General features: G+C 46.0%; 1 protein-coding gene across 1 annotated transcript in view; it reads right to left on the bottom strand.

Annotated features, from left to right (window-relative positions):
- SLC7A8 (solute carrier family 7 member 8) overlaps nucleotides 1-12762 on the bottom strand; it is a 52549-nt gene that overhangs the window by 32159 nt on the left and 7628 nt on the right. The window contains exons 3-4 of the mRNA XM_027553279.1: nucleotides 5013-5217; nucleotides 3891-4042 (exon numbers count right to left, since the gene is read on the bottom strand). Of these exons, the coding sequence (XP_027409080.1) occupies nucleotides 3891-4042; nucleotides 5013-5217 (357 nt within the window). The remainder of the gene's footprint in view (nucleotides 1-3890; nucleotides 4043-5012; nucleotides 5218-12762) is intronic.

Here is a 12762-nt window from a genome sequence, read left to right as displayed (position 1 = left end):
TGGTAAAGAACCCGCCTGCTAATGCAGGAGATGTAAGAGACATGGGTTTGGTCCCTGGCTCAGGAAGATCCCCTGGAGGAGGGCATGGCAATCCACTCCAGTATTCTTGCTTGGAGAATCCAATGGACAGAGGAGCCTAGAGGGCTACAGTCCTTGGAATCGCAAAGAGTCGGACAGGACTGAAGCGAATTAGCATGCAGCATGCATGTCAATTTAATTCTTAGACTAGCCCGAAGAACCTGGATCGGTAGAGGAAATTTTCTTCCTTTCCAACACTCCCAAGGCTGATGAGACACTCATAAGCTTTGGGGACCAGAGAAGGGCAAGAAGGCAACCCTGTCCAGTTAACAGAGGTAATGTGTATAGTGCATGGGGATAAGACGTTTAGGGCTGGAGAATATGAAACCTCAAAGGAAAACGAACTGAGAAAAAGGGATTTAGAAGTTAGGAAGGACCGCTGAATCTTCTCATGTCAAGGGAATAATTTGCAAGAGATTTTCAAAACAACACACGCAAGTATCTATCAAAGCATCTGGAAACTTTCTGAAGAGGAATCGCAAAGCAACTGAGGGTTAAAAGTAATACCAACAGTGAAAAGCCCTTAACCTTTCAAATCACTCAAGAAAGAAGGATGAGAAATCTGAAGCTCTGGAAAACTAGCTTCTCAGGAATCACAACAGACAGACAGAAAACAAGATAAGAAGTTTTTTTGTTTCTTTTGCTTGTGAAATGCATGCAAGTTACACTTTTCTCCTCAGGGGGAAAAAGGAGAAGGAGCTTCTTTTGTACAAGGCATTCAGGAAGAGGGGGACTTGAATGAGAAGAAAAGATTCCAATTCAGACGCGGCATGTAACCCCAGCCCCAAAAGAGAGGAAGGAGATCTGGAGCTGCCTGAGTAAAAGGTGGCCCAGTCCCCAAGAAAGAGGGGACAAACAAATCCTGAAGGAAAAACCACAGTTAGGGAGGAGGATGTACAAATGAGGTACCTTAGAACACATTCCTTCTGTGTCACTGGGACCACTTTGTTTATAACTAGGGACTCAGGTAGTAGCCACCGAATGTGGCTAAACAAAGAAAAACACAAGCTGCAGAAGTAACCTGTCAAAATGTATGTCTGTACACTCACATGTGAGCGTTGAGAGATGCATTTTACTTAGAATTATAAGGATACCTGTCCACTGTTACCAGGGCTTTTGGGCAGAGGAGAGGGGTAATGACAAGAGGAGTCTTTCCTGGTCAACTCTCTTTATATACTGAGTCTTTTACTTTGAGAATATGGTCATTTACTTATAAAATAAGAAATGAAGAAAAGAGGGAAGGAAGGAAGGCAAGAGAGAAAAATAACCAAGGAAATCACAAAAGGAAGGTACCAAAACCAAGTTTTAATCCCTCCCATTCTCCTAACTCCCTCCTCCCACTGATATGCTTGCTCTGGAGAAGGGAGAAAGGCTTTTCATTTAATTAAAATATAAAAGATTTTCTTTTTTTACTGCCTGGTGGCTAGGGATATTCTGCTGACTTAGCAGTGAATAATCAGCTTTGACCTAAATAATAGAGTAACTCAAAGTGGCAGTTGCAGTTGCATAAGCTTGAGCCAAATCTGCAGTTTCTTCTCTCTCCCTCTCCTCCCCCCATCACTCCCTCCAGGCTCTGAGCAGGCAAGCCAGTTACAGCAAATTCTTTCCACCTTTCCAGCTCTGGTCATTCCTTCCATCATTTCTCACCCGATCTTTTCCAAAACTCTAGAGTGTCTTTGTGCAAGGAGTCACCCACCTAGCCTTAGTGAGTTTGGGGAATGCAAAGAAAGCAGTGGGGTCTGGCTGCCTGAGGAACTCTGCTCTTTCTCTCCAAGGGAACAGGCTGAACAGTCTCAGGGTTCTTGACTTCTAGATGAAGGGTAAGGGTGGCCTTTAGTCTGAGACACTTAAGCAGTATCAGCAGAAAAAAGGAAGCCATGTCTGTGTGTACAGACGCTGATACAGCAGTGGCCAGCACTCTGTGGTCCCCCTTCCCACCCCCACTAACCTGTCTGATGGCAGAAACAGCCACTGTTCCCACATTCCCACACCCTCTTCCCCCTCCTCTTACCTCCCGCAGTTCCAGATCCAGCCAGCAAGCAAGGACCAAATGACTATGCTTGTGACTACCCTCAGTGACTAAATAGGACCACGAGTTGCCCCACACTGTGGTACGAACACTCTTGTCTCAGGCAGTCCTTGTCACAGCAACCTACAGCACATGTGCGCTTGCACCCCCATCTCACAGGAGGCAGCTGGTGACCTGGTCAAGCGCTGGCTGCAGTTAGAAAGTGGTGTGGAGATGCAGGCTCAGGCAGCATGGTTTTGGATCCCACATTCCTCTGCCTCCAAATTAACGAGCACAATGAATATGCTCCAAACAAGTACGCTGACCTCACAATAACACTCGCCTAGATGTGGAGTCTATTCCAGGGCTGAACACCACTGCCAAAGTGGGCACACCTGCCAAGAAGATCACCACTCAGGTCCCACCCCAGCCCCAGGGTGGGTGAGTGACCCCTCCTTCCCCTTCCCACCAGCAGGACAGAAGGAAGTGTCAAGACCTGGGAAAGAGTGTGACCAGGATGGTCAATGCCCTGAGCTGAGTGATGTGTGTTGGAAGGTATGGGAAGGCAGGGACAAAGCGGACTCTGGAAGAGGAACCTCTGAAATAGTCCAAATATTTACTTTAGAAATTAGGTATTTTTGGTTACAAGATATAACATATCCCAATCCATTGAGATCCTTGATGATCAGAGATTAAGTGTTGAGACTTCTAGAAATACAGATTGCCAAGCTTCTCTATGAAACCTCTCTAAGAAGCTTCCCTGGTGGTCCAGTGGTTAAGACTCTGCACTTCCAATGGAGGGGTCATGGGTTCAATCCCTGGTTGGGAAAGTTCTGCATACTGCGTAGCACAGCCAGAAAAAAAAAGCCTCTCTAACCTACTGCAGCTCATAGCGACCTTTTCCCCTTCTCAGATTTTTTGCTGCAATTGAATTCCAATCATGGAATCTGCCTATGACTTTTCTACCTAGTTAGAAAATTCATGACAGGTGGAGAGCATGGATGTGGCATTTGTTTTCTCCCAACTCACACCTGTACACTCTCCTCACAGAGAGGTTTAAGATGTGAGCTGGCAGGTGGAGGCAGAGGTGGAGAGGCCAGAAAAGTCTTCCCAAGAGCGGCAGTGAGCCTCCAGCATGGTGCGTGTGCTGGAAAGAGAAGGAACAATCTTGGCTAATTCACTTGCCTGGCTCCACTTCCTTTTCTGCTCAAGGAAAATGTAACACTAGCCCAGCTTACCTTATGGATTTGTTGTGAGGCTTGGATCAGATAACACATATGAAAGTGCTTCATATATAAGTAAACCCTGCCAGTGAAAAGTATAGTTCTTCTGAACAGCTAATTTTCTTCTTTTTAAAAAAACAAATAATCATATATGGAGGGCTTCCCAGGTGGTGCCAGTGGTAAAGAACCCGCCTGCCAATGCAGGAGACATAAGAAACACGGGTTTGACCCCTGGGTTGGGAAGATCCCCTGGAGGAGGGCATGGCCACTCACTCCAGTATTCTTGCCTGAGAAATGCCATGGACAGAGGAGCCCGGTGGGACTCGTAAAAAGTCAGACACGACTGAAGCAACTTAGCATAACACAATTATATGTGGAATCCATTTGTCCACAGCAGGCATATTGGAAATTGAAAAGTAACAAGGCATAAAAACAAAAGGAGCAGAGGAAAATAAAGAAATATATAAATAAAAGGAGAAGAGGAAAAAAATAACTAAAAGGAGAGGAAAGAAAGAGGGAGAGAATGGAGAACCAGATCATGAGGAAGACACTGTCCTCAGCGAGGCCCAGATGGTACTTACATAAGCAGAGGGCAGCGAGGAGGCGAAGGCCAGACTCTGGGGGGAAGCAGGTGGGGAAGAGCGGCTGCAGCACGTAGTTGGAAAAGGTGAGGGCGATGACAGCCTGGTTGGTGGGGTAGATTACCAGCACCGCGATCCACAGCCTCAGGAACCTGCGGGGGAACCAGATGGAACTTGAGCCAAGATAGGAATTAAGACCCCCCGGCCCCACCGCCAGGCATGGCAGGGATTCAGAAGCCATCAGGGGAAGTCTGGGCAAGTCATCGAGCAGTGTTAAGAGAGGCAGGTGGGCTAAAGGGATGCTTTTCCTTGTTGTTTTCTGGGATGCTGAGGAGCCCAGCCCCTGTCTGAACGAGACACCCAGCTCTCTGTACTGACAGTAAATTGGTTTAACTAGTTCCAACCAGCGTCTTAGTGTTCCTTCTCTCCTCCTGCTCCTTTCATCGTTTCATCATCTCTTCTCTACCACTCTGGCCCCCAGAAGCCACTGGTGGAAAAGAAAATCTGCAACCCCAGAATCTTCACAGTCGGGGTGTGCTAAGGGTGTGGCCAGTTGAATGAGTATTAAGTGGGTGCACTGAGTGGAGTTTGAAGAAGTGTCCTCCATACCCTTGGGCTCCTTGGTTAGAATTGAGCTCTTCAGTATCTGGGCTGTGGGGGCTGAGAAAATCAGGGACACCACCTACTTATTTTTCAGGATAAAAGGGCTTTGTTTTTGTGATGTGCTTTCCCTGGGCATCTCTAATCACAGTTGTCATTCAGTTCTACTTGTTCTCACTCATACAATCTTGCTCTCTAAGGTCAACAGAGATTAAGGGAATTCCCTGGTGGTTCAGTGGTTAGGACTCCACACTTTCACTGCCAAGGGCCCAGGTTCGATCCCTGGTCTGGGAACTGAGATCCCACAAGCCACAAGGTGCAGTAAAACAGAACAAACAAAAACCCTAAACAGAGGTTAAAACTACAGCCCGGTTCCTCTGCCACTCTGAGGGGGATCAAGGGGACACAGGCTGAACTGGCAACCATGACATGGAGGAACCCCAAGCTCGCACCCTCCTCAGCACACTGGACAGCCCTGGCCTTGGCTTCCCAGACCACTTAGTCCCCCCACTATTCTCTTACCCGGCCAGGCCTCCAAAGATGTCCTTGACATAGGAGTAGTCACCTCCAGATTTGGGGATGGTGACCCCGAGCTCAGCATAGCACAGGGCTCCCACAACTGTGATAAGGCCTGTCACGATCCAGATGATGAGAGCCAGGCCCACAGAGCCGGCATTCTCTAGCACACCTTTGGGCGAGACGAAGATTCCAGAGCCGATGATGTTCCCTGTGAAAGGCATCAAGAGTAGTGGGGAGACGAGGGAGTCAGTACAGTTGGCAGACCCCGGCACGGTGGAGGCGGTCTCACCTTTGATCTTAGGCAAAATGCCTTTGGGATGCACAGATCCCCTCCGGGCAGGTATATCTAGCAATAATTCTCCTTAGCAGGGGAAAGACCAGCAGACAATGGACATGGAGGTCAGGAACTGGTCGGGTATTTTATATGCGTCACGTAAGCATCAGGACAAGCCGATGGAGTCAGACATCATTTCTCTCATTTTACAGAGGAAAGTGAATTGCCTAAGTCTACACAGTAGTAAATGGTAGTGCAAATTTAACTTCCAGGGCGCTCCGACTGGGCCAAATGTAGTCTAACCAGACTGGTGACAAATGCCTTACTTAAGGCTGGCTGGAAAAGGAAAAGCTGTAAAATGGGCAGTTAGAAAGCTTTAAAAATGAGCTGAAGGGTAATACCTTTGGACAGACTGTGGTCATACCCCGTGTCTGGGGGTTTCCAAGACCCACAAGTATGGACAGCACTCCTGGAGGCTGGCCTCTACCCCAGACACAATAGCCCCACCCTTGGTGAGGAGCATGAAATAACCCTAAAAAAAACAGCTCTTGTAGTTTAGGAGTTGTTTGTCGGGATGCAATATGTGCAAAGCTCTATATTCTTCCAAAGGTCATTCCCCTCCACTGTTTCATGTGCCTCTCACAACAACTTCACAGAATTCAGGAGGAGAAAGGGCAGGTGTTCCTATTTCACAAACCAAGAGACTAAGACACAGAGGGGTTAAGTGGCTTTCTCCAAATTCCACAGCTACTGATGGGTAAAATTGGATCTAGAAGTCAGTCTCCTGATGCTTAATCCAAGGGTTCTTTCCACTAATCCACATCGGTTCTGTGTATAAGGGGTTAGTCTGCTTGCGACAGGTGAGGCTGGCCCCAGGGACTGAATGTTGGCTGCTGGGATGTGTGTGTGCACAAGGGAGGAACAGGAGTGTGGGGGCAGCTCCTGGGACGTTTCTTCCCAAGCTCTCCATTGTCCATATCTTACGATTCCAGGGGTCAGGGTACAAGGGTCAGGTGCTTTGAAAGCTCCCTCTTCCTCTTCATGCCCCACCCCACTGTACCAATGACAGCCTGAGGGAAGAAGCAGACACTAAATGGATTCAAGTCAAAATGCAGAGCTGGAGTACTGGAGGCCAGTTGGATTTGACTGTTCTGAATTCCTACCATCTCTCTTTAGTGGTCTGGAACCAGTTCTGGACAGATCGAGATGCAGACTATGGGATTTTATGCTCAAATTAAAAAAACTGACTTTTAGATCTCAATCACAGCTCAGCCTCAATCCAGTCCTGAAAACTTTCACTTCTAAACCAAAATTCAATTTTTAATTCCAGACTGTGCATCCAGGTTATTTTAGTCAAAGGGGAAGAGAATATTCTCATCCTGAAAGCAGTAATATTTCATTCTTTTGGGATGTAGAATATGCTGCCCCTTTTCAGACTAAAGAACTGCTCCTTGAGATGAGTAACGAGACAGGGGAGGGGCCCGGAGGAGCCTAGGAGCAGCTACAAGCAGGGAGACTGAAATACCAAACTGGAGAGCCTAGGGACACAGCTAGATTGAAACGCAAAGATGGCACATTTATGACTCAAACAGGCCTTTTTTCTCCTAGTGTTAAGCCATTCCAACAGAACAGGGCTACACAGAGAAGTGAAGCTAAAAGAAGAAACAATCCCTCATGTTTAAATTTGTGATCTAAACATCAGGCAAAGAGATACAGAAAAATGAAATCCTGGGTGCCCCCAGTTCTTAAAGGCTTTTCCTTTTTTGGTTTTTTTTTTTTTTAAGTTCGAGGCTTGGAATGAGAAGCTACCTCTCAACCCCCTTCTCAACTCATCTCCCATGTGTGCTGTGCATGAATGCTGGGTCAGCAGAGACTAAAGGGCCTCCTGGTAGCATCCTAGGACAGTCATCGTCAAACGACCCTTCACCTGCCACAGTGAACGTGAGATGGGGTTGCTGATAGTGCTAAAAGTAACACTAAACTCCTTGCCTGGCAGGAATTTATCAGAACAGTCATCTGTAGGGCGTTTTAAAGCCAGCCAAGAAGAGAGCAATAGAAGGTTATAAAACTAGCTCAAAGACTTGAAAAAGTAATCAGTATGGGACAAAAACAGGGTTTGACTCTGGTTTTTAAGATGCCGAAAGGGGTCGTGGGGCGATAGTCAGGAATTTCTCAGCACCAGGAAAAGGCTGTGGATGTTACTGAAAAGATCTCATTTTCTCAGTAATGAAGAATGTTCAAGTTCTACTTCAGGGGTGTTAGAAAACACCCCGGTGGAGATGAGTGAACATTTGGTTCTCCTGTTTTGCTCTGACATTTCCAGAGCACGTGCCCCACCCTGTCATCCCAGGTGGAGGGTGGGCGGGCCAAGACCAACAGCCCTTTCTGGGTGTCTGACCACTTCCTGTCTCCACTGATTCTTGGATAATGTGTCCTTCCATGGAGCTGTATAGCAGATGGTGAGGCTTGGCACTGGGACAAGAGTTCTCCCCGTCAACCATCTTGATTTTGACCAAATTAAAATGACAAAGATAAAAGTGGGAGAAAAAAAAAATAAAGACTTTCTTGGCTGTCCAGTGGTTAAGACTCCATGCTTCCACAGCAGGGGGTATGGGTTTGATCCCTGGTTGCTGCTGCTAAGTCGCGTCAGTTGTGTCCGACTCTGTGCGACCCCATAGACAGCAGCCCACCAGGCTCCCGTCCCTGGGATTCTCCAGGCAAGAATACCGGAGTAGGTTGCCATTTCCTTCTCCAGTGCGTGAAAGTGAATAGTGAAAGTGAAGCCGTTCAGTCGTATCTGACTCTTCGAGACCCCATGGACTGCAGCCTACCAGGCTCCTCCGTCCATCAGATTTCCCAGGCAAGAGTACTGGAGTGGGCCGCCAGTGCCTTCTCCGTGATCCCTGGTTGGGGAACTAAAATGCCAAATGTCTCACAGTATGGCCAAAAAATTTGGGGGGCTTCCCTAGTGGCCCAGTGGTAAAAGAATACACTTGCCAATGAAGGAGACACGGGTTCGATCTCTGATCCAGGAAGATCCCACATGCCTCTAAGCCCGTGCACCACAATTATCAAGCCTGTGCTCCAGAGCCCAGGAGCCACAACTACTGAGTCCACATGCTGAAACTATTGAAGCCCACGTGCCCTAGAGCCCATGCCTCACTAAAGAAGAGCCCATGCAGCAACGAAGACCCAGCACAGTGAAAAGTAAAATTTTTAAAAATAAATAATAAGTGGGGGAAAAAAATTGAATTATGTTAACCAAAACTGAGAACTGGGGGATGGGAAGGACAGGAACGTCTCGCTCTGATTCTAGGAAGCCACTACCTAGAAAATCAGAATCAGATGTCTCCTCTTCCTTAGCAGCCTCTGGAACGACTACAGGAAGAGGAATGTCACTTAGAGCACAGCTATGTACTGGAGCCGAAAGAATACCGACACTACATTTACTTAAAAGCCATGCCTTTTATATACAATCTTAGTGTAATTATTTGATTAGTATATATCTCCCTCAATAGACTGTAAGCTCCACGAGAGCAGAAACTGTGTTGTTTACCTGTGAAATGTCACAAAGTATTAATAAACACTCTATAAGTATTTATCGAATAAATAATGTTTGATGTCAATCTACAACTTACCTCCACGGAGCAGTTTAATACACCTGTTTATCTGGAACCTCAAAAACCTGTGAAATATGTCAAGTGTGTATTGTAGGCAAATAAGTAAAGCAACCCACTTATTCCACTGCTGAGAGTAGACTGGCTAGTATTACCATCTCTACTTTATAGGGAAAGAAACTAGGGCAACCATTACTCTCATTTTTCCAAATGGAGAAAATGAAGGAGGTATTATTTTCCCCATTTTACAGATGAAGAACCTAAGATGCAGAGAGGTGGTTATTTGCCTAAATCACAGGGTAAATTAGCAGTCACCGTCATAGCCTCAAGGTTTTCCCTGAAAATTGTTAGTTTTACATGCTCCACCCTACAGACAATGAGAAAGGTTCACAGAAGTTGTTTGTTCAAGAGCTGGAACACAGATCTGATTCTTTCCTCCTATTGCAATACCACCTTCAGCGATGAGTTACAAAAGATTCATGCCCATTACCTTACTTGATTCTCACAACTACTTTCTTGGGTGCATAGGTCAGGCACTCTCATCCCTATTTACCTTTGTGAAGACTGAGGCTCAGAGAGGCGAAGAGCCGTGATCAAAGTCACATACTGCATTAGGTAGCAAGGCCTGGATGAGAGGCCATGTTCTTGGACTCCTGGCCCAGAGGTTCCTCCTACTCTGAGCTGCCTCTCCTCGAGAAATTACACAACACATACCTTAACTTTTACACTGTCCAAGAGCAGGGCTTTTACACTGTCCAAGAGAGGCTTTTCTGGAATGGCTTTGAAAAAGGAGAACTGGGGAAGGGCTTTTCTGCCTTTGACTATGAACATTTCTTGATGAGAAGTTGGAAGAAAGTTGATTACAGCAGGAATTTTTTTTCTCCATTGTTTTACTCTTAGACTCATCATCTACAAAACCACTCGAGAATAAGATGCCCAACCGTCTGGTAGAGCCAAGGTACTGGAGGTTGGTTGGGTTTTCAATCCTCTCTTTCATCGACCCCAATTAGGGAAATAACCATCTTATCACATAGATCTTCTCTAGTAAAAAATGGGCCCTAGGATGCCTGGACAATGAAGTCCAGCTTGGCTTATTCTGTCAAAGAAAAGCCAAGTGAACCACTCCATTAAGAAGGGGCCAAGTTGTATCAGTGGGCAAGTCATCACTAGAAAAACTGCTGGAATTGAGAAAATCCACATTGGCCATGAACAATTGCTGACTTCCACCTGTGGGCCAATACCCATGTGATTCCTATTAAGGCCTTACTCACTTCCAGGCCTGTCCACGCTAGAATGCTGCAGCCATTACAGAATGTCCTAGGGCATGGAATTACAGATTTCTACTGCTCAACAGATCCTCAGATCTGAAAGGCTTTGGCCTTCCCTACTGACTCATGCTGGTCTTGGAATCTAGCCAGGGCTTCTCCTGGACCTTGGAGGTTCTGTCCATTTCCATGATGTCCAGATAAAGCCAGGGTGAACCTTCTTTGTACTTCTCACACAAAATGGTTGGAAGGGTCTTAGGATTTTCAGCACTGCGAGAACAGCATGGAAGTGGGGTCGGCACATTGAGGCCAGGCTTTGATCCTCACAGCAAGCCTGAAAGCTCACCATGCCTCTCGTCCTGTCTCCACTTTCCATCAGGACTATACAAATAGCCACCTCAGGGTGATGGCAGGTCAGGGCTCCAAAACACACCCTGTGGGGTTGCCGTCTCTTGTGGAACAGAGATGTGGAAGGAGCTTTAAGGACTCTGCTGGTTTAGATTCCTTGCTGAAGAATGAAATGGGTGCTAGACTTAAGAGTCAAAGGAGCCACTGAGTCCTTGCTTTGCCACTCACAAGCTGAGTGGCCTGAATTTTTCTTAGCATCCCTACACCTGCTGAATACTTGCTTCTGCCTTGCCTACCTCACAAGGTTGTGGTGGGGATCAAAGGTAAACATACATGTGTGGAAGCACTTTATAATCTGCTTAATGATCACAAATATAAGGAGTTGCTAGGATTTGCAATAGTAGGGGTAGAGACAGTCTCTAGAAGACACCAATAATGGTCTCGTCTTGGAAGTTTAGCTCTGAAATAGCACTGCAGGGCCAGGTCCATGAAGAACATTCTCTGAGTATCTGTTTACTTGTCTAGGTATAATTTTTAGATGCTTCAGGTGGGCGGCCAACAGGTAATTGCATCTCAAAAAGTATTTATTGAGCACCCACTCTGTACATTCTTGCTCTAAAACGTAATTGGGAAGCACTAGTTCACACATGGATTTTTAATATAATAGATGGAGCCAACCACCACCCACCAGTCACTGAAAGACAGGCATCCTGGCCTGAGGGGCTAAGTCTGCTGAACCCTCAAAAGTGCCCATTAAGGATTCACAGCAGGTGTCCAGCGTCTCCCTGTCTGATTGGGAAACCAGGCACCAACAGTGAGAGGCTTTGTCTACCTCAGTGGTTCTCATCCAGGGACAATTTTGCACCATCTCCCCACCTTCAAGGGACAACTGACAGTGTCTGGAGACATTGTTGGTTGTCACAGCTGGTGAGGGGGTGCTACTGGAATCTAGTGGATAGAGGCCAGTGATACTGCATGGGACAGCCCCCCAAAACAACAAAATATCTAGCCCAAAATGTAATAGTGCTGAGGCTGAGGTAAGCCTCGATGTTAATTTCTAAAGTCTTTTTCAAATTTGAACTTAGAGGAGATTTAGCATGTTTTGTGTTTTGCTTGTTTTTTGCTAAATGTAAAAATTTATTGTTTATGGGAATAACTCATTTTTAAGCTAAGGCTTCTTTTTCAAATGCAACACTAAATTTACCACCTTAACCATTTTTAAGTGTACAGTTCAGTAAGTTCAGTTTGTTAAGCATATTCAGGGTGGTCCAGTGGTTAAGACTCTGTGTTTCCACTGCAGAGGGCACAAGTTCAATCCCTAGCTGGAGAGCTAAGATCCCACAGGCAGCTAAGAGAAAGCAGATTCACATTGTTGGGAGACAGATCTCTAATGGACGGTTTGGCTTAGACTGGCTGCTATTATTCAAAAAATACTTTCTATGCACTTACCCAGGCCAGGCTGAATACATGAGGATATGAAAATGAGAAAGACTCAGTGCCTGTCGTCAGCAAATTGTGGGGAGAAGTGATGACATGATGCATGTGGACTCAGAACTGACACCACCAGGGAGAGAAGTTGCATGAAAGCAATCGCAATACATGACAAGATATTAGGGATGGACAACATCACTTGTGGGGCTGCTCAGTAAAAGCTTCCTAGAAGAGGGAAGCACAAGAAGCTGATGAGTAAGCAGACTCGAGTCAACAGAGAAAAGGAAAAACACTGTCTACTTGATAAACAGGTCAGACTTGGGCTGAATTGGCCAGTTCTTCCCATCACCCGATCAATCTAATCTGTTTTTGAACCAAAATGAATGAGTGTGGGGGTGGGGGTGGGGGGATAAAGGAAGTGGGGGTGGTAGAGGATGAGCTTAGGAGAGAAAGAAACTAATATTTATTGAATATAAACTGCTGGATACCGGCCAGTTTAATATTTCACAAGAAATTTCTATTTTATTGCCAATGAACTTGTTCCAGGTTACAAAGCTTGTAAATAGGAAAGCAGTTTACAAACCCAAGACTATCTCCAAAGCCCTTCCTTTTCTGATATCAACAATGGTTCCTCCCTGTCCACAACATGATACAAATCATGGGAAAATTCATCATATGCTTTCTACTCCCAGCATCAGGACCCACTTGCAAATGTCTCCTTATCCCTAGACAACCTGACCTGCCTGTTATCAGCTGCTGATTAAACACGCTATGCAGAATTGTACTCTAAAGAGGCTGCTAAAGCATTTATGAATCTC

Source organism: Bos indicus x Bos taurus, chromosome 10, assembly GCF_003369695.1.
Source record: "Bos indicus x Bos taurus breed Angus x Brahman F1 hybrid chromosome 10, Bos_hybrid_MaternalHap_v2.0, whole genome shotgun sequence".
Taxonomy (NCBI): domain Eukaryota; kingdom Metazoa; phylum Chordata; class Mammalia; order Artiodactyla; family Bovidae; genus Bos; species Bos indicus x Bos taurus.
The sequence above is the reverse complement of the archived record's forward strand: the minus strand, read 5'-3'. Positions and strand labels throughout refer to the sequence as shown.